At 36.7% G+C, this 23640-nt stretch overlaps 1 protein-coding gene across 2 annotated transcripts in view; it reads right to left on the bottom strand.

Moving 5' to 3' along the window:
• Nucleotides 1-23640, bottom strand: part of LOC134661454 (carboxyl-terminal PDZ ligand of neuronal nitric oxide synthase protein) — a 212510-nt gene that overhangs the window by 5443 nt on the left and 183427 nt on the right. For both annotated transcript variants that reach the window (XM_063517552.1, XM_063517551.1), the window contains 2 exons: nucleotides 9801-9957; nucleotides 6556-6713 (listed from right to left, as the gene is read on the bottom strand). In XM_063517552.1, coding sequence (XP_063373622.1) covers nucleotides 6556-6713; nucleotides 9801-9957 — 315 coding nt within the window. The remainder of the gene's footprint in view (nucleotides 1-6555; nucleotides 6714-9800; nucleotides 9958-23640) is intronic.

Raw genomic sequence — 23640 nt, 5'->3', positions numbered from 1 at the left:
AGCAATAATACATAGCTCTGCAGTCCACTAACTCACTGATAGATGGCTCTTATTTCATAACCCTTGTGTACTTTGAAAACCGTCTCACATAAGTCTCACACATGCATAGTATGCACACGCTTCTTGTATGACAAATTCGTATTTAAGACGAGCAACTAATGATTTTATTGCAGGTCATGTAGAGGTTTTGTCTTTTCGAAACTATAGTATTTTTCAATAACGATGGGTGGGGTGACAGGTGTCATCTCCATATAATTAAAAAAAAAACTGAAAACACCAAAACTTTCAAAATTGTATTGAGATGAGGTCTGTCAGTGTACCCATCGAGTATGAAAAAAAAGGGGAATGTAAAAATGTACGTATTTCGTATAAGTTTTGACTCCTACAAGTCCGAAAAATCCCGAAGTGCAAACTGAGATAATCGCACATTAAAAGCATTTGGATTGGGTCAGAAGTAAAGGGTTAGCTACAGGGTTGTGTAAAAATGGTATAGTCTGTGCGGAAAGAGAAGAGTCGTGGAATGTATGGGGCCCCATACATTCCACGACTCTTCTCTTTCCGCACAGACTCTATATTCCTAAATTACAACACATTAGAAGAGAATTACATAACGATTCAGAGCGTATGTGATTTATTTTTAAATTACTCTTCAAAAAGGAGCTACCTGCTATATATTAATTGTTAGATATCTAAATAAAATGAGTTTAGAATTTAGATGGGTAAGTAAGTACAAACAACAACACTCCTAACTGTCCATCGGCGGACCTTATTACAAAAGGCATTAAGGTCCACCGATGTACAGTTAACAGCGTGGGCGATGGTATACAAATATTATGAGTTTGGAGGAGGAATAGTGAGGAGTAATGAGTATTAATAGCCGCGACTAGGCACTTCTTCTATAAAGCAAAGACTCACTCACCGTTGACCGTAAACAGAAATTTATTTTGTTTGTGTATTTGTGTAATATATAATGTAAACAAAGAAATACCGCAGAGTATCGAGGTGGTTACAGAATTGCGATTTAGTATTGGGGGGCTGCCGGCAAGCGTGACCGGGGTCCCAAGGAGTGCGCTAGCGGAATGCCTCGTCCCGCACAAACTAATAGTACCCTTACAGTGTTACCCACTTTGCGATAAACTAAGTACAGGTAAAATATATATAAAAAATACCCCTCTTCTATGTAGAGCCCCTACCTATAATGTAATATTTTGGATTTGATTTTTGGATTTTTAGTGACCGACATTTCTCTTTGTTGATGCTAGTAATTGAGGAAAATGGTTATATCCAATCATTCCCAAATCTGTTTTCGTTTTCTGTTTTAAGTTCGTAAGAGAGAACTCAAGCAGGCTACAAATTACAAGAAATTTTGTTCCAGTTATGAAGAAGATGGCGACATTACACAAGTTGATCCCATAAATGATCATTATGGAAATTGTCTTATTAAGACAAATACCTATCTTTTATCACGGCAGCAATGTAAGACGCCACTAATGCTAGCAAAACTACTGCAGACATTTCAAGAACGTTACTTGAAGCCACTGTGGGATGTGCCGCGATTTTAAACTTGGCGTACGCGAGGTCTCCGCATAATGACTTCTGAGAAAATTCGAAACTCGCCTTTCAAGTAAAGTTTAAATTTACAACTCGTGCGAAAAAAGGGATTCAATTCTCTAAAGATTAGTAACGGTGCGATGTTTTTAATCGACTTTAAATTTTCTGAGCCAGAAATGCTCTGAAAAAATCGAGGTCTAACGAAGATCGGTCTACATACTCTACATGGACGGCCAATGTTCAATGAGCCGATATACTATCATCATATATTATATTATGTCCTGCTTGGAGCCTGCGCGGACAGCGTGTAACTAGATTAGTTTTATTAGTTCATTAATTTATACCAATATACTAAACGAAGCGTATTCATGCTAATTGTGATTAAACTTTCCATTTATTACCAAATTATTTTACAATTTAATAGCTGGATTGCTTTTTTTGCGCAATACTAGTAGTTGCATTTTTAGAAAACTATACTTTAACTAAGCGACCCACCCCGGATTTGCAAATTAGACACCTAAACCTTCCTAAAGAACACTCTATTGATAGGTGAAAACCTCATGAAAATCCGTTCACTAGGGTTTATCGCAAACACACAAACAGACAGACGCGGCGATAGACTTTGTTTTATAAGATGAGTATTATTACAGATCACAGCTAATGTTTTTTGTCATCATAAATTGTTTCTTGCGTGGTTCGGACACTGCGCAAACGACTAGTTATTTCATGCAATCAGCTAGTATGCATTATCAATGAAATAAATCTTAATAAAACATATGTGTATATTTAGAATAAAGCTCGAGACGTGAATGGAATCGATTCCGTTCAAAGTTACAGATACCGATGATATTATTACGAACATCGACTAGTGCTGCGCTTTCGATCGACTTGTCGTTGCCGATGCCGACATGTACCTACGAGTACATACATACAAATGTAAGTGCATAATTATTTTCCATTGTATTTTCACGGAAACGTACGAACGTGTGTTGCTATTACAGTCAGTCTCGGTACAAAAAGTACTGAGGTTGACTGAAGTAGCGTCGCAAATACGACCGTTTCCGAGAAAATAGGATGGAAAACAATTTTACATATTATTTTGTACTAACCGACAAAGAAATATACAGAAAATTGACAGTGTCAGGAGTCAACTAATTAATTGTAAATTGCAGTGTCCTTGCAGTGAATTAGAACTGTCGGGCGCAATGGTGAAATAGGCGCCTATACTCCGACTAATTGTTATTCAATCTGGCATACCCGTAGTGGACCCCTTATATAACCCAGGGGTAACTCGAGCTAAAAAATAATTTAACCTTTTTCAAAAACTTTAAAATCTCTTCACTAGTTCTACTATAGGTACAATTGATTTATAGTAACGATCTTTGGATCCATGTGGGAGAGCGATTATTATAAGAAGGATCCTATTTTCAGTATCGATAACACCCATACTATTCATAGCTATGCTCTCGTCCGTTTATTTTAGATCTTACGAATATTTGGTCTTTATTAAGCTTTGAGTATATAGCCTAAGGAGATGTGACGGGATACACGGGCGACCCCCTCCGGCAAAGTACATTGGTCAACTGTTCAAACACGTTATATAAAACTACTTGAAGTCGCTTCACCGCCATTTTGCATCGTTCCGTGTCGCGAGACGTTTCTCTTAAAAAATGATGACTTGTGCACATTGATATAGTATAAAGAACTGGATACCCAATCAGCCGCCAAAAATGGCCCCACAAAAGTGATGTCAAAACAGATCATGCATTACTTTTTCGTTTAGTCTTGTTTGAAACGCTCAAATGTGAAGTTGTCAACAATTACGAAATGTGCCGTTAAAATATGTAAAAATAACAATGATAAAACAAGGAAAAAGGATGGAATGTATTTCTTTCGGTTAGTTCTTTGGATAGCATTACATAATTTATGTAATCTGGTGGTAATTTTTTGGTTTTGAATAAATTAATTTGTTAGTACCAAAGAAGGGATGTCAAGGAACAAAATTCTATTGAGTCGATGTGAGGTCAATATTTTTTTATATTTTTATATGGAATTCATAAGAAGTAATATTATGTTTAAATTGAAGATTTCCAAGAAAACCTATGCGACGTGCAAAGTGGACTGCTATTTAATTATAGCAAGAGATAGGGGTGATGCAGTTTTAAACAAGGCAAAACGGCACTTGTGTGTTTGGCCCATTTCCCTGTTTCCGACATATACACCACTAATAAGGGCTTATATCGACTAACTGTAAATGCTAAACCTGTCGGAACACAGTGACAATCACAGGATTTTTTTTTTATAAAGTATAGGTAGACTTTATAAAAAAAATCCAATCAGTATCTAAATGTCCCCGTGCACCCGTGCTATGAGTAAATGTAGATCTTAAATACACAGTTATTTAATAAGTAGAATTTATTTCAAGGAAATTAGTATTTAAAGACGTATACTTACGAATTAAAAAATTTATTTGTTTGAATTTGAACCACGAATTAATTTTATTTGAGCTCCCGATTAAATTAAATTTGTTTTATTTATTACTTCAATTTTAATATTTTCCTGTACAGTAATACATATTAAAGTGTACCAAAGTGACTCCATTCGTTCATTATTCTCGTTTGACGTCGTTTGACGTAAATACGTTACGTTTAGTGCCATCGGACTAAATTTTTTAACAGTGTTGGTACTTATGTTTGCAAATTTGACACTTAATGGTTACGACATTAAGCTCTTTTCTGTACGAAACATTTATCTTGACTAAAAATTTACGTAAGCGTTTTTATCATCAATGCAAATGGTGCGAAACGTCATTGGGATCCACATTTCTTGACGTTTTTGTTCTGCTTTGTGTGTCTATTTCTTTTATATTAAGTCAGTGCTTGTGCAGTATTATCGTGTAAAAGGCGATCTGATAGCTCAAATTCGCAACAAGATCGCGTTTCCTATCATATATAAGTATTTATACTAACTATTAAATGTATATTGAAGTACAATCTCCATTTAAAGAAAAGACCGTTGCGATACATAAACGACAGAAAAATGTAAACATGAATACAGTGGTACGGGGACTAATCGGTCTTAAGGGATGTGACAAAGTCAAAAAAGCGGCCAAGTGCGAGTCGGACTCGCCCATGAAGGGTTCCGTATTTAGGCGATTTATGACGTACCTATTAAAAAAAAAACTACTTGCTAGATCTCGTTCAAACCAATTTTCGGTGGAAGTTTACATGGTAATGTACATCATATATTTTTTTTAGTTTTATCATTCTCTTATTTTAGAAGTTAGGGGGGGGGGGGACACACATTTTACCACTTTGGAAGTGTCTCTCGCGCAAACTATTCAGTTTAGAAAAACATGATATTAGAAACCTCAATATCATTTTTGAAGACCTATCCCTATACCCCACACGTATGGGTTTGATGAAAAAAAAAATTTTGAGTTTCAGTTCGAAGTATGGGGAACCCCAAAAATTTATTGTTTTTTTTTTCTATTTTTGTGTGAAAATCTTAATGCGGTTCACAGAATACATCTACTTACCAAGTTTCAACAGTATAGTTCTTATAGTTTCGGAGAAAAGTGGCTGTGACATACGGACGGACAGACAGACGGACAGACAGACAGACAGACAGACAGACAGACATGACGAATCTATAAGGGTTCCGTTTTTTGCCATTTGGCTACGGAACCCTAAAAAGCGACTCAACATTTGAATGATTGAATGAATCATTCATTCATTCAATCACTGCAGTTTGTTTAATTTAGCTGATCAAGCAAATAATGTCAGTAAAAAAAGACGCGATATTCAAATTTTCTATGGGACGATATCTTTACCTATGTATCAGCCCGGAAAACCCGCGGGCGACAGTTCATTCCACAGTTTAGCTGTGCGTGCTGGCTAAGACACAAAGACGCATAAATACAGACAGCCATACATACAAACAATCATTTTATTGGCTACCTAATATCTTCAATGTACAGAATTTTCACTTTTACAATTTTATAATAAATAGTAGTAGTATAAGACAATTCAGTTCATTCATCAAACTGATTTGACTCATTCTTCAGATGTGACCCATCACTATCATGTTCGTATGTATGCTGCATAGTTATGTGAAAACTCTGTCTGTGTGCGTGTAATTTTTGATGTGTTGAACTTTTTTGTAGTGTGCGTTTGTCGCAACAGCATAATCTGTGTCTGTTGAGTTACTTATCTTTTGGTGGTGTGCTGTAGGTGTTTACCTCGCCCCCCGCTAAAAGTGGTGAAAAAATTTGTTCGAAGAGTTTACGTTATCACATCTCCTTAGGCTATATACTCAAAGTTATTAAGGGTAAAATGATATTTGTTACCTTATATTATGACAATAATTGTACCTGACCATTCACAGCCGCCTTGTAACGATCGAGGGGTTGTTTATATTATCGCTTCGCCCGGTGTGAACTGGTAATAACTTTTGTTACTTTAAGATTTAATAAGCATAAATTTGAATCAGGCAGTCACTACAAATAAATGTCAGTCACGCTTAAAATATAATGTCATTACGATATTATGACATATCGAAACCCGATATGACAACGAGACAGAATGATCTTAATATGTTTGTTTTCGGTAAATATTTGCTGACATACAATGGCCCACTTGCACCATTCCACTAACTCGGGGTTGAGCGGTTAAACCGTTAACCCAGAGTCAAATTGTACTGGTAACCATGGCAACTCCAGGTTGAACCGCTTAACCCCGGGTTACTGGAATGGTGCAAGTGGGCCTAAGTGGACTAAGATTTCAAAATGATTTAATTTTGTTATTAACAAGTTATTTTGTATGCCTGCGTAGCTGTCTAATATAAGTTAGATATTAAGCCTAATTTTCCAATGTTACCGTTGAAACCATAAGTTGAACGAGGTGATATAAAACTATCTAAAATAAAACACTAGGTGGCCAATGTGCAGAGGTGTTGTAGTAAGGTATCATTCGACAGATATATAAATGTAGTATTTCGTCAAACCTGGGGTGTTGTCCGACGTTCAGTCTTCCTGGGAGGAGGTGGGAGCAGCTCTAAGTGCGTCGGCCTGGTGTTCTCCTTGTTTTCCGGCACCGCTTCGACCACCACCTTCGATGTGGACGCCACGCTAGCCTCTGAAGCACCGCAATCGGAAACCGCTTCTGTTGATGCATATCTTATGGTAATAATGCTGAAAAGAGCCTAAAGATTGACGCAACACATGGATAGCAACAATTGTACATAAACATGCAGGCCAATTCGAACGTACACACATCTGAATGATATCTCTATCATCTCAGTCGCGCCAATAACATGTACGAACAAGTACGAGCGAAATGAACGGTAAATTAATTACATCATTTACTGATATCAGTGGATGTTCGTATTGGCCTAATGGACAAATTTTTCTTACTTTTCAACCAGGAACAAGGGTGGTTTCAATAAACCGTGCTGCAGTGATTAGATTTTTAAATATAGTTCATGTAACACCTTATTGTATATTGGTGTAGGCAGACCAAGAACTGCTTTTGGAAGTTACAAAGATCTTAATATAGGTGATTCGAAGGAACATTATGTTTTTGATACGCATGACAATCGGAATTATATCATTTAATGAACTTTAGGTAGTAACGTATCACGGCAACAGCATTAAACACGTATAACTTCCGGCCGTTTCTTTTACGAAATTGCTGGAAATTCAGTACAAAGACTCGAGGCATTTTAGGGATTGTTTTAGTCTATAAAAGCCGGAGAAGTTTACTGTTGCTTACGCTGGCGGTGGCGACGGAAAATATTATGGTTCCGTATTGGTCAAACAAAGCTCCACACGCGACACTCTCGAGGCCACTCTCTCGCTTAATTCACAAAACATTATATGTGGACTACAATTATTGTTTCTAGAATGTCTTGAACTCGAGACGGAATCTTAACAATAACGCGTGACAGTATAAGCTTATACTGGCTAACCTATGCCGATGTATTTGGTAGGCCTCGTGAAAGCCCTGAGTGGCCGAGTTACCTAACCTCATGTCATGTAGGTATCCGACGACTAGCTTTCCGCTGCTCAACGTCATATTCCCTTTGCATCACCAGATATCGGGTATATCGACCCCTCACCGCTAAGTACCGCTCAGATTTATCAGTCTTAGTGGACTCTTGTAGTTTGGCAAGCCATTTCCGTCAGTAGAAAAAGGCGGCCAATTTAACAAATATAGCCAATGAAGGGTTGTCCTCTAATAGAAAGTTTTAATTTCGCGGCTTGTTACCATTGACAAAGTGGGTTTGCCAGAGTATAATTTGGTGATCAAAGTATGGCGTGAGTTGCTCGGGTCAAAATTATTTTCGTTGTCTTGTTTCTGGCCACTCTATCATGCTTCTATTTTTGTCTTTTATAAAATAAATAAAAAAGTTGAGTGCTATTGGATGTATTTCTAGCTGTAGATTATAATTCTTTTGAAAATAATAATTAAATCTAATTTTCACCCCTAACAAAAAGCTCCACTCCGTCACATTTTTGGGGACAAAAACAAGATAACGAAAATAATTTTGACCCACTCGCATTATTTCGTGCCGTTTACAATTCACAGATCTCATCATTTATTCCTAGATTATGGTGGAAAAAATATTATATAAACTATGTCCTGTTTTCTGAATTTACTAACAAATTATATGATAACATTAATTTCTCGTAGTCGATGTCAAATACGATATGGTAACGATACGAAGTTTAACGTCTCCCTATCATAAAATAGGCATAGATCATAAAATTATGACGTTCGTCGAAACAGCTGTTACTCGTTACGTCGGATATCATAAAACGATACATAAAAACTAATTATAAGTCGCTCAAATTAAACCGGAGAGAATAAAAAAAGTCGCCCGTGGGCAACAGTTGAAAAGGTGGATGTAAAATGGTGTTTTAACAAATTAACGACCTTCAATTCAATTTAATCCAGCACGGACACGTGCACAGTTGGCACAGAACACCTGTAAGTTTATGTCGCTGCGCTCAATATAATGAGTCGGTGGTTATGGTCGTCCGGTGTGAAATAACGTCGAGACGACTTTATCCGAGCGAGAGTCCACAACGCAGGCACCGCATCGTTAGTTACCTCCCGCGTCACTGCCCGGCCCCGTCGCAATCCGTCGCACTAACGACGCGCCGTTTATTATCGGAAATTGATATTGCAGCCGCCATTACTCAGCAAGTCCTTGTTCCGGGTTCAAATGCAGAAGCGGCACAATATTTTTTATGGTATCATCAGTGATTGCGATACTGTTTGATCCACAAGAGCTAGAGATACGAGTAATATACTTGGCCAACCAGATCTTGACAGTAGAAAAAGGCAGCAAATTTGAAAAATGTAGGCGCGAAGTGATATCGTCCCATAGAAAATCTGAATTTTGCGCCTTTTTTACTGACAAGATTTGGTTGACCAGCTATAGATTACTTGTTTTTTTCTCCTAGCTCTAATGAGACGTCTTGCATGTACTTATCAATGGTTATAATATAAATACATGCAGTAATATGAAATATAAATTTCGCAGGGCAATTATTTAAGCTGGACATTCGCTTTGGGCGCGTTGGATGTCGTCAGCAGAACACAGTGATAAGAAGATTAGCAATCAGCGGGCGCGTGCGGCATGCGGCGCTGGCGGCGACGTCTGACAACACTGTAATTGGATTGTCCACTCAGTGCTCTCATCTGGTTTCCTTTAATCTCGCATTGCAATTAGATTATAACACGCAAAATGATATGATATTCTGTTTAAATTATGATAATATTCAATTCACACTACATATTACATAAATCTATGTAGTGTGTATTCTTTACACTGGGCGCCGTCCCAGGTCATAAATAAGCAATTCTCTGCTGGCACAATATACCTCTTCTAGGCAACGAGATGACGAAAATCCTTGTACACGCCATAGACGAGAAAAAAGACTACTTGACTTAAAGAAGTATATGGATACAAACCATCAGCGATATTCTTTATACTTGACCGCTTTTGGTTTTTAAAGTACTTTTTTTTATTCTGGCGTATGAATGTACAACAAGGCGTATAAGGGGATTGAATTGCTAACGATGTGAGAACTCTTTTGTGAGTAACTGCGCAACAATCCCTGTTACTCAAAGTGAAGGACTGACACTTTGTTGTTATGAAATGTTGCAAAGCTCTGTAACAGAGCTCCTTTGCTCTTCACAGTGCGGGTGTTTCATGTACTTGCTTTGTACGAGCATAGGTACCTTTGGTAGGCGGTTGGTCGCTGGCGCGGTCGGAGTAGGCGAGGTCATCAGCGGCCGAGGACGTGGAGGCAGCCGCCTGCTCGGGGGTGTTGATCTGCATCTTGTGGCACACCTCGAACGCCTGCCCCACGGTACGCACGATCCGCATGGCTTGGCTCTGAAATACACACAATTAACACTTCACTTCTTTTACTTTAGATTCTTTAGTAATTCATCGGTTCATCAAACAATAATCTGGGGGCACGGCAGTGCCCCCGCCAAGTCGAGCAAAACAATTTTAATGTTTCGTAGCGAGAGATATTAAACATTCATGGAAACTGTACCACGGAAAATAGCACGTGATTTCGTATACGCACCCGCTCATTAAAAATAAATTGAATGGGGCGCAACTCAACATCGATTTGACAGGTGATGCTATTATAATATATAGTAATATCAGGACCCTGTTTCACAACGCTGACAACTGACACCCGACACTGACAATTTCCTGTACCTACATTTCGATTTGGTTTGATAGTGGGTTTGATTAACGTAGGAAACAAGTGCCTGATATTACTTTGAGAGACAAATTAACCTAAACTATTATCACTGTCGTCCACCGTTATGCCGCTTCCCATTCGAGTTCCCAAACCTTTTATAAAAAGTCTCCTTCCACATACGCCTAGTCATTTGATACATTAGCAGCAGAAAATGCCTAAAAGTGTAGGTATACTTACCTATCCTTTCTATAGTTAAGAGTCTCGTACCGGATGAGCTTACAATAGAATAAAAGGGGTAGGAATGCGTAGGTTATGTTACGATATACTCGTATACTGCAAAGGGGAGATAAATGTGATGCCGCGGTAGACGTGGGAGATGACATGTGTTTAAATATGTTCCTCTCATTCAGTCGGGTTAACAGATGGAAAGAGATTATCGTGGTTGAATAATTTTGTATAAGGTCAAAGAGTTTTTTAATTACATATTTGGATATTCAACATTGAAACGAATTTTATATATTGAATCGTTTTACTTAATAAGCGTGAAATATTATGTAAATAATTTTTTTTCTACTCCCGTACTTTTATTTGTCATTTAAAGGGTCGTGCACACACCTTTAAAACTCTACCTAATAGTTGTCAAGACAAGTCTTTAGTCTAATCCCCAAAAAAGAATTTGTGCATACACGCAGTATCTTTTTGGCGATTTTACGATACTTCGTGTAATGACTAGGGCTCCTGATATCCGTGATACACGCCGATCCGTAGCTACGGGTTCTTAAGCCCGGCGGTACTAAGATCACGAATTTCACGAACACGTCAAGGTACGTACCTCGTACCTGCGTTCGCGTCCGGATTCACGTGACACGCCGTGACACGCCATGATACGTAGCCCGTACCTGCGTTCGTGTGCGGAGCTTCGGGCTCGGTTCCGTTGGATACTTATCGCACGTCTCGTAGGTTCGACACGCCCGGGAGAAAAATAAATAAGGACTAAGTATTATTCAATTGAGTTACCACTTAGTATATTGAATACGGGACGTTCGTCGGACAAACATTTACGTGTGAATTAAACTTAATTTGTATTTTTTGCATCGATTTGAATATAATGGTTATATCTAAATAATTTATGGGGTTATTCTGTTTTCTGTATTCTGTTTCTGTAGCTATTGATTTTAGTCAAAACTAGCGACCAGGGGGCCGATTTTTGAATTTCGACCACTCGATTTCGTGTATTTCGTTAATTAATATCTCCACTACTAGGCATTTAAATTCTACTAATAGAATTGAAATCGAGTGGTCAATACCAATAGATTCCAAATTTCGATCGCTCGTATTTCAAAAATTAGCATTTTGCCGTTTTCCACCGATTTTCGAGTGACGAAATCGAGCGATCGAAATTCAAAAATCGGCCCCCTGCCCGTTGCATTGCACTAATATGAATATAAGGTGTAAAACTCCCTAGTAAGTATCATTATAATTATGAACTTAAGCAACGCTATGCTACTGGTTGTTATTATTAAATCAAGAGAAGACATTTTTTCTGTTAAGTATTAATTAAATGAATGAAACATATTTGTAAAAGCTTGCTACTATCAAATAATATAACGTAGCCTAAATATGTGACGTCCCACGGATAAAGGTACCTTATGGCCGTTGGCGCTTACACTATTATTAACGCCGCTCCGCCGCCGCGCGCTATTATTATTGCGGCGCTATGCGACGTAAGCGCCAGGTGCCATAAGGTACCTTTTGCCGTGGAACGTCACATATAAACAAGGCAATCCTAATTCAAAGAAACAAAAGGGTAAATTTCTGCAAATCTTCGGTAGGTATGATAAAGGTAATACAGGTAAACAAATTCAACAAGAACACATGTACGGGGCCACGGAAAAAAAAGTACGCAGCTGCAGTTCTTATCAGTTTCGAACTTTCGGCACATTAAAGAGTACTGTTTATTTCTAGATTGAAGGTAATAATGACATATTATTGTTAGAGTGTTTTATTGTATGACTAACAAGCTAAGCCAACCTACCAGGTTTTTTTTGTAGATAAGAAGTGCAGTTGCACGTGCAGACAAAGATAATAAGATTTGCGAGCGACTTATTAAAATTAAACAAACAATATACATAAGTAGCTGTGGGCTTTACCTTTTGTTTGTGAAGTTGAAAGAAGTGACCGCGATGTTTTGTTTTACAAATTCGTGGTATTTTTTTAGAGACCGCATCGTATCTTCACTCAACGTCGCGGGCGGACCGAACCGGCGTGTTCTTAAGATACGTGAAGCCGTGATCACGCCTACACGGATCTACACGGATTCACGTACCCTAATTTCACGTAGCCGAATGTCACGTGCGGAACGGACCAGAAAACCGTTGCCGTGATTCACGAAACCGGGCGCACGGCTACGGGTTCACGAATCACGGACACGACCGCGAGCCCTAGAATGACCACTTACAAAATATTGAATGAAATACAGTTTTGCCAACCTTATTTTAAATGTCATCTCTGACAAATAAGTGAATCATAGACATGTTTTTGAAATGAAAACTTCTTTAGCGGCGCTGGGCACTTTTTGAGGTGGGGAAAAAATGATAAACTCGAGACAGCGTAAGGCGATCACGTGACCGTAAGCCCCGTAAGGTGGCCACTCATAATTTAAATGGCATTTAAATCAATAAAGAAGAACTCAATGTTATTTGATATTTATGTTGCGGACTCCTTTTCAAGACTTTTCAAGATTTTCGGCTTCGCCTCAAATTGTTACTCACGCCACTCGCCTTTTTTGACCTCTCTTAAACAACGGTTGCATAAAATACTATATCCTATCGCAGAGTTGTGAGAATTGCTTTTTACATTTACGAGGGTAGTCTGGTTTGTAGTCGAGAGTGGAAGCCCTAAACGACGGCGTTGCATGAATAAAGATTTCCTTTGGCAGGATTGGTCCTTAGGACCCAAGGATGGATTTAAGAAGTGGAGCCACCAAGATTTTTGATGTAAATTTTTAGGGGGGCTCTCAACTTTATCTTGATATCTATATCATGGTTTGAGTCCCAGGCTCTTAAAACCCCCCCATTAAAAATCTGGGGGGCTCCACTTCTTAAATCCATCCTTGGGTCCTAAGGACCAATCCTGGCAAAGGACATCTCTTGTTCACGCAAAGCCGTCGTTGACCTTTTTATGCTCTGAGCACACTCTACTATTGGTCCAAAAGTTGTTAGTTGCTCCGGATTACATATAGTTAGTAACGCTTTTATTAACTTATCGAAAAAGTCATAGAGATTTTAAACTACGATTAGATTAAGCCTATACTCGTAGGTATCATTTCAGTTTGTTACGTACCTAAATTAATTCCTTCATACATAATAGGCAGTTTTTAATTGTACTTATACAATAATTGTAAAACTATGTGCATTCTGCACATTTTTATTTTATTTTAATGCAGCATTCATTTCTTTTGACAGCGTTTCTTCATATTTTGTCTCAACGACTTATGTATAAATATCAATATTCATATTCTATGCTACGGAACCAAAAATAATACGGAAAGTAGGTAGTAACTATTATTAAATAGTTACTTTTTATTTTTACTTGTTTTTAGATACCAAAAACTTGGTTTTACTTCAAAGTAAATAAACAAATATTATTGGAATACAAATCGAAATAGTCCCACAGTAACCTGAATAGAATAGGGCTTGTGTTGTGGGTATTAACTTACTAGGAACTTATCTATTGTAAAAGAAATCTCGTTAACTATGTAACCGGGCGACTAATTGTTCTTGCCATGTGAGTGTTTTACGAAATATCTAACAAATGAGCGCGAAGGCTAAAAAAAACCATTTTGCACGAAAAGTTGTATCTATTCTATTCCAACCGCCGTTTTACGAGCATAATTGAAACGGAGATAATCGTTCCGAAAATTTCCATTTCATTTTCACAAAGCTTTACTGGCGCGGATATGGGGTTCCCTAACAAATAAATGGAGCATTTTTATGAAAAGTTATTTGTGGCCGATTTTCACAAATACGAGTACCTCTTGTTTGTACCTGCGACTCCGTCTGCGTAGAATAATGATATTCGAGATAAAAACTATATTTTGTCCTTCACAGCGTACATTGAAGGCAATATTTGGTTTGTATGAAAAAGAGGGAGTCTAAAGGATTCGTAATTTTTATAAGTAAGTTGTTAAACAAAAGTTAATAATTCGAGGAGTATTATAAACTTTGTTTTAATTATTTGCTCGTGTACAGGAAACACCGTGTATATTCATACTCGTAAAACTTAAGTTGCTATTTAGGTATATAATTATCTACATGAAATATCTCCTGAAGACACGCACGCATGTACTTTAGCTTGTACGCAGATTTAAAAAATATTTTGCTATCCATTTTTACACTTCCTACATAGCACATAGCACAAGAAGGACTAAGATGGACTGATTATAAATTTGGCTATACTTATAATACCTTTTCATACCTTGAGTTCATATTTATTTATATAAACCTACTAAATGCTCTACTAAATGCGATTTTGCTAAAATACAAATAGAAATAATACGCCCGAATACCGATTTAATCCGCTCTGATTGGGAATCTTGTAAGCCGCTTACTCTTCTAAGAAACATAATGGATACAATAATAGTTGTTAAGTAATAAGTTACGTCTCGGACGTTAATTAGTCGCAACGTAAATAAATAGGTAAGGAGTTGTCGATAGGAGATTCATGAAGGTAGTAAAACTGTGTGCCTGGTCGTATGTATATTCCCGTCGGCTGTAGGCGTAAGCTAGTCAATCGCCCAGGCGAACTCGTGTAATGGTTTTTTTAGTGCCCTGGATGCCAGCCCTTTAAGCCAAATCTCATAGAAGAAGGGGCAAGCTATGATGGCGCCATGTATGCAAACCTTTGACAGTTGCCAACCCTATTGGAGAGTAACTTATACCGGCCAGTATAAACACTGGACAGACCAAGCTTGGCAAGTGGCAGGAATAAAACCTCTAAAGTCCCGCGGCCGTGAGCAACAGCTATTAGTTAATAACCGCACCTACACTGCACTAGTTCCTCTCACTTCGCTTTTGGCAAGGTGCACAGTCGGTGGAGGGGGAAGTGGCGCTGATCGTCACAAACACAGGTAATCTTATGGAATGTCTGATATTAGTACTAGCGGCAGCCGCTTGAACTAATTTTACTCCATAAGATTTAACGTAGAAAGTCTGCCAAAATGAGGGCAGCACCAGTCGTGCACCTAGCGAATACAATACGATAAATTGTCATGAATTAGAAAAACATCCATGCAAACAACATGATGTTATCTCCAAAAGCACATTTACCTATCTCGATTCAGAAATTTGTACACCCAACTTTTTTTATTCAATAAGTAACTAAAAACAAAGCAATCAAATTACATGTGGGTTTGCTATATCATTTTTTACGTTACTTAAAACCACACATGATTAAAAAAATTGTAAGTTAAACTAAAATTCATTTTTGAAAAAAATTGCCAATGTTGCCTTAACAATTTCTAGTTTTTAATGTATTTTTCTAAGCTTACGAGTATTTATAATGTAATTATTAGTTTAGTTATGTTTAGTTCAGAATGTATTATAGGTATTGTTATTTATTTTTACTTCCTTAACCCTTTGACGGCCAAGATTTACACGATTTAAGATTCAAGCCTCATCGCCTGATAAAGGTCCTGAAAATTCTGCATAAGCAAAAATACAGAAAGATGATGTTGTAGGGTGCTCATTTTTGCCACAATATGATATCTAAGTGTGCCCTACAAGGGGTTTATGATTTAACGAGATCAGCGTTTGTTAATACTACCACATAGATAATATTCCCATGTGTAAATAAGATGTCCTGTTATTTCATTTCAATAACATGTATATTATTTATCTCATTCGTCGTGATTGCGGATTTTACCAATTTGCAATAAATTCGGTTCGTTTCCAGTAGAAGAAATAGTTCCATAAATAATATTAAATTGAATTCTAGTATACACCAATGTTCAGCGTAACTGCCCGACACTATCGCTTTGGATGGCACCATCGCGCGCTTATTGGGTATCTACGAAAGTGTGTAATATGATAGAAGCCAGTATTGTAATGGGAACAGGAGTCCGGCCTGGGATCGCTAGCCGCGGACCACGTCCTTGGCTGTCGGCCAGAGATCAGCGAGATACGCTGCCTCCTCGCGCATGCATTTCTACAAAACGGCACTTATCGCGAAGCACGACTTCGGAAAGACCCTACACGTAGTACATAACTATGAGACAGGAATAATCTTCTTTGATCTATTTATTCGTCGAAGACATTTTTTCCGTTGAATAAATACTCAATGATATACTGTTGTGGGTATAGAACCGTACGTCATGAAATTTATAGTTGGTCAAACCAATTTGTCAGTAAATAAGAACAAAAAAAGCTATACTTATCCTTTTCTTATGGGTGCTAGTACCAGTGTAAGACAAAGATATAGTGTGATTATCTCTGTCTATGTTTGAAATGAGACAGTCCTTTGACAAATTATATTTTACATGAAAGTAGTTTTTACCTACAGATAAAAATAAATAGATGAAAAGGAAAATAAATTAGTCTTAAAGTGAATGTAAACCTTCGTCGCTCCTCTTATGCCCTGGATTACATTTTTAATGGCACAATAACACTGCCAGTGAATAATTAAATATTCTACATTAAGCTTCGCACGAGAGCTTTCTCAACGCGCGTTAAAAAAGCGCTTGAATCCGTCTGCACTCTAAAATTCGATTTAACGACCAAGGCTTAAAGTCGAAAATCCAACAACGCTTGATAAAAAGCGCCACCACTGTCGTGTGAATACATACATGGTTATCCATTTGTGTCATTCAAACGCTTTTTTAACGCGCGTTGAAAAAGCTCCCGTGCGAATGGAGGCTAAATGCGCTGCAATAGACAGTTATTGAATGAAGGTTTATATAAGTAATATAAATATGAAGTGACAAGTTTAAGTAAAACTTATTAAGTTTTACTTTAACGAATAATTTTGTTAATTGATCCTAGACTCGGATCAATAGGTAATTGATACACTCGACAATTCAAATCCCAGCAGTGGTACACTCAAAATGGTTAGAAAAAAACTGATTAGAATTGTTTTTAGGATACTCGTATTTGCATTAGTGTGCATTAAACCGAAATAAACCATTAGTTCTGAACTGCTATTTAATCTTTAATTAACTTTTTCCTAACGGTTAACTCAGTGAAAAGTCACATCACAACAATATGTCGTAGGTATTTAGACAAGAACCTTAGTGTCATTTTTAATTCAGAATTCTCATCTCTATACGTATTATACTTGTATAGCCTTAAGTGTTATTCTGCCGCCGCTCTCTCAAGACCAGACGGTTAACAACTAATTGAATTTTTATTTCTTAACTAATTGTTATTTTAAAATTTATTCAACATGTTACTTGATAATGGATTTTTTGATAAATAATTTTGATTTATCATTAACATACTGTGTGACATATGAGGTGAAGTATTAACGAGAAACGATCGATCGAACTTTCTAACTGGAATCGACGTTAGTTTGGGGGTAGATGAGGGATGTCACGACTAAAGTTTAGCGTTCCTCAAGTTGTTGGTAAACAGGATCCCACCCTGCCTAAGTTTTAATTATTTATGGCCCGCGTGTAGGCGGAGGAGCAAGCTAGGTACCTAGAATTACAATATAAATTACAACTATTTTAATCCCCGTCTGTTAGTAACTTGTTGCACTTAGCTTAACCATTATACAGAAAAGTCAGCACAAATGTACATTTAATTAGTTACTAATTACGAATAATCAGGTAAGCGAATTGGTTACGAAATCCGTTATAATTAAATAAATCATTTAATTATAAATAATTACACTATCGGTCAGTTATTTAATGCGCAGGATTAACTAACTAACTAAACTAACTAACTATTACGGCTCAGCTACCCAAAGAGGGTCTTGGCCTCCGAAACGAGAGCACACCATTTTTCCCGATCCTGCGCCGTTTCCTGCCAATTATCGGCTTGAAGCTGACGCAGATCCGCTTCCACAGTGTCTCCCCAGCGGTATCTGGGTAATGCGCAGGATTGGATGAATTAATTTAAAATTGGGTTTACATGTATTACCTATAGTTGTCATATAGATTTTAATTTAGTTAATAGTATTTTTTATCCATACCTATATTATAATCGCATCTAATCATCGGATAAAATAAGTTTTAGGGTGGTCCTTATTTCGTCGAAGGTATATTTTTCTACGGGGAACCCGTTCAATGTACCTATAGGTATTTACCACTAAAAAACTAATGTAATTTATATTCAGAATATTTATGTAAATACATTCTAGGGTTTGCTACCGCACTTTAAAATTTGGAATAGGGATGATGACACATGTTGAATTTTATAACAAAATCTAGTAAAATAGATAGCAAACGAGCAATTTATCACAAAAAAAGTTACAAAAACATAGGACCTGAAAGTTTCAAAATTTAAGTTTTTTTTTAACTTCCGAAGACGATAAAAATAAGGGTACCATTCGATTCCTTACATTTCATCCAAAAAAATATTGTACAGCAATTATATATATAAACGCAATATTTCACCGACAAAAACGCAACAACATGGGCTCCCAGAGACCTTGACGTCACGTTCCCTTGCCGTTTTGTATAGGGCGTCTCGCGAGTGAAGTGCGACTGTCGGCCTTTGACTACAATTTCTGACTTTTGTGTTACTTTAATGCAATGGGTCCCATATAGACATTTGATCCTAAAAACAAACCCGATGGATTGATACCATAAATGAAAATTAGTCATGTAGCCTATTAGGGGTCGCCACTAAAATGTACAATTGTGATTTTTTTTTGTGGGTAGATATTACAATAACTTGGACAAAATAAGGATCACCGTAATTAACATGTTCTATTTACTAAATATTAGATTAAGATATTTGCTTACTTATGTATTGTCTCAGTTTCTGAAATCTTCTCTCCCGCCTCTCAAGATGTCTGTACGAGTATAATATCATCAAAATAATTTCACAACTATCTGACTTTGATTAAACTAACATTCTAAAGTTAGTACAGTACAGACAACATCAATACTAGCAGATACTAGCCGACAAAGCTTAATTAATATTCATTATGTTAAAATGTATGAAAATTAATAATAACATTTCTTATTCTCTCCTTAATGGGGTCAAAATAAGAGTTACATTGTTTAATTATTTATCTACAAGAATTTAGACATTTAAATAGCGGGGATATTATTCTTCTTTGCAAAGCAATAAGAACTTGGTATATATTTTGTGGAGTAGTGTAGTGTTATATTATGGTGATCGCTACTTTTGATGCGGACGTACTAATAATACCTGACTGCGAAATTAATTAAAGGTGCGTGTTTGGAAATTTAGTGAAACGGATCAACGCCACAGTCACAATTTTCATCAGAGGAAATAATACAAATAAAATAACAAAAAACTGCAGCATGAACTTACGGATGTAAACATTATCAGAATAATCAGCTTGAATAAAGACCTCTGCGTCAATCATAGTTGGCTCCTCTCGACGCACACGACATCATTCTATTCCTGTAGCCGTCATAGTGGGGTCAAAGAAATGCCGATGCCGTGGTGGATGAGAGCTCCCGTACGTGCTGCGGCGCGACGTGCCCGTCGTAAAGGCGCACGCGCGGGTTTACGAGTGCTCCGATAATAAAATGTTTTTGTAAAAAAAGTATAGCTAATGCAAGACCCTCTTTTAACCCCAATGTGGATGGAACACGGTAAATCCCTCTCCTAGAAAATGTGTTTCTAAAGTCACTCTCTTCACATAACGCGTTTGCGGCGGTGCAAACTTACCCATTGATTCACACCCGTGTCCGTATCTAGTTATCACCTACTTCAAATTTTAGACTACTTTTGTAAATTAAATCCTAAAAGTTCTAAGAAGGACGGCTTCCCACTTACACTTAGGACCATTGTGAAATTCACTTTTAATGAAAGTTTCATTGTTAAATTTAAACAATATTTCTAAATGTATTATTAAATAAGTATGTTACAATGAAACAACCTTTGCTTCTCCAAGTGCAACTCAAACGAATAAAATAATGTAACAAAGTGACGTCCTAAAATAATTTATTACTTCCCTAGCTGATTTCTCTACGACGATTCTGCAGGTGTTGCACGCCCAATTGAATGTTACAACAGGCACATAATATGATTATTTATATCTGCTACTCAAGCAATAAGTCACCCCTTAAGTAAATTTTTACAAGGTAGATAGGATACATAATAAATATTACCTACAAAGCAAATTTTAAAAACAGATAGGCATGAGAACACTAATTGAATTGCTTCTCTGGACTTGCCTTTTTGCAAATTCAACACGGGTATCTACTGTGATATTTCGAGAATAAATTATAATTATTTAGTGTGAGTTAGGTTAAAATAATGGTATTCAGTAGGTAGTGATTAAAAATATGATCTGTGTATACCCGAATATTTGTTAATTAATCTGTCGGTCGTCGCGAAAATGACCCTTCTCTCCTACCCGCAGATTGTAATGATAAAAGAGTAAAAATATAATGTACCATGGGGCGGAAGGCTCATTCCCGCTCGGCGCTGGAACGAGTAACACTAAATTTAGCACGAAGGTTACTGCTTGTGAACTTAAGATTGTTTAAGAGTGTACGTAGAAGTAACTAGTCGGAGTAAATTAAAAGTAAATGATTGTACCAAGGACTTTGATTCATCACAAGTCCGAAGTGGTGGTCAACGGCGCCCATAAAAGGACTAGAACGTGTGAGTACCTAGTATACATATACATGTTTTATATACTCGGACGTTGTGGTAGTAAGTTATAAGTTGTAATAATGCTTATAATCTTAAAGCCCGATTGAGAATATGTAGATACGCGATCATGGTTAAGTTGAAGTAACAAATGCAGACGTGTTACGTAATTTATAAATCTGCTACTAATCAAAATCGATACAGGCATTGAGCGAGTTGAAAACCTTATTTTTTTTACAAGAGTCGTGTTATTTTTAGGCCGTGGTTACAAGTTGTCTTAGAATTTGAATACTTACGATTAGGCTGAACAGTGTAGTAGTATGCTTTTAAGTATAAACGTGCTCGGTTGTTATGCAGATTTGGTTAATATACGTACTGTCGTTAAATTAAGTGTTTACGTGTACCTACATCCTATACTTGAGTTTCGAATACTGAACTTAATCTATTACATAGTATGAGCTAAATGATCTAATAGTAAAGTCATGATTAGTTCCCGAAATGAATAAAAGGACTCTATTAACCTGTCAGCTCCCAAGGGCTTAATCACACGTTGTCATTAGTATGTATGAGTGGCATGTAGGTGGTTGGATAGCAACAATTAAAATTTAAAATTTCAATGTTGAATTGGCTGTTATGTATGTGCACCATGTAGGTGATGTACTTAACCAGATCTAATGTCTAGTTACCTATGTATGTGGGTAATAATGAATTTAGTCACCATGTAGGTGGTGTACTATAACCAGATCTAATGTCTAGTTACCTATGTATGTGGGTAATAATGAATTTAGTCACCATGTAGGTGGTGTACTATAACCAGATCTAATGTCTAGTTACCTATGTATGTAGGTGAGTAATAGTGAAGTTAGTCACCATGTAGGTGGTGTACTATAACCAGATCTAATGTCTAGTTCCCTATGTATGTAGGTGGGTAATAGTGAAGTTAGTCACCATGTAGGTGGTGTACTTAACCAAATCTAATGGCTAGTTACCTATCTATGTAGGTGAGTAATAGTGAAGTTAGTCACCATGTAGGTGGTGTACTATAACCAGATCTAATGTCTAGTTACCTATGTATGTAGGTGGGTAATAGTGAAGTTAGTCACCATGTATTTAGGTGGTGTACTATAACCAGATCTAATATCTAGTTGCCATAAGTAATAGATTCAGATATCTATTAACAAAGTTCAGTATTTTACATGTCATTTTACAATATAATAAATAATTAAACTAAATTATTACTAATTAATTAACATTTTTAATATAAATTTTACGAATACTTATCTGATTATTTTTATGTGATCGGGTTGGCTACCCTACAGAGTCGTCAACGGTATAACACGCCAGTTTGGTTAAATGCTTTGAGTTTTTTTTTAATTAATTCAATATTAAGTGTACACTATAGCCTAGTTGATTCTATGATACGTGATTTGGACATATATCAGGATAAACAAACCACATTGAGATCTATTAAAGAGTTTTGAGTTTAAAGATTTGAGTTTGTAGTGTGTGAAGCCATGTAGGTGTGCTGCTTATGAGTGCGGACATGTAGGTGTGCTGCTTATGAGTGCGGACATGTAGGTGTGCTGCTTACGAGTGCGGACATGTAGCTGTGCTGCTTATGAGTGCGGACATGTAGGTGTGCTGCTTATGAGTGCGGACATGTAGGTGTGCTGCTTATGAGTGCGGACATGTAGGTGTGCTGCTTATGAGTGCGGACATGTAGGTGTGCTGCTTATGAGTGCGGACATGTAGGTGTGCTGCTTACGAGTGCGGACATGTAGGTGTGCTGCTTATGAGTGCGGACATGTAGGTGTGCTGCAGAGTTGAGTTAAAGATTTTAAAGTTTAAAGAGTTGAGTTAAAGATTTTTAAGTTTAAAGAGTTGAGTTAAAGATTTTAAAGTTTAAAGAGTTGAGTTAAAGATTTTAAAGTTTAAAGAGTTGCGTTAAAGATTTTAAAGTTTAAAGAGTTGCGTTAAAGATTTTAAAGTTTAAAGAGTTGAGTTAAAGATTTTAAAGTTTAAAGAGTTGAGTTAAAGATTTAAAGTTTAAAGAGGTGAGTTTAAAGATTAGTTTAATGATTTTAAAGTGTTGAGTTTAAAGATTAGTTTAATGATTTTAAAGTATTGAGTTTAAAGATTAGTTTAATGATTTTAAAGAGTTTTGAGTTTAAAGATTTGAGTTTAATGATTTTAAAGTTTAGTTTAATTTAATGATTTTAAAGTTTAAGAGTTTTGATTTGAGTTTAAAGGTTTTAAAGTTTAAAGGGTTTTGAGTTGAGTTTAAAGGTTTTAAAGTTTAAAGAGTTTTGAGTTGAGTTTAAAGGTTTTAAAGTATAAAGAGTTTTGAGTTGAGTTTAAAGGTTTTAAAGTTTAAAGAGTTTTGAGTTGAGTTAAAGGTTTTAAAGTTTAATGAGTTTTGAGTTGAGTTTAAAGGTTTTAAAGTTTAAAGAGTTTTGAATTGAATTTAAAGGTTTTAAAGTTTAAAGAGTTTTGAGTTGAGTTTAAAGGTTTTAAAGAGTGCGGCCATGTAGTGTGCTGCCAGAAAGTCTACAGCCATGTAGATGTGCT

The sequence above is a fragment of the Cydia amplana genome, chromosome Z, assembly GCF_948474715.1.
Source record: "Cydia amplana chromosome Z, ilCydAmpl1.1, whole genome shotgun sequence".
NCBI classification, from domain to species: domain Eukaryota; kingdom Metazoa; phylum Arthropoda; class Insecta; order Lepidoptera; family Tortricidae; genus Cydia; species Cydia amplana.
Note: the sequence above shows the minus strand (reverse complement) of the source record. Positions and strands in the feature narration are given on the sequence as shown.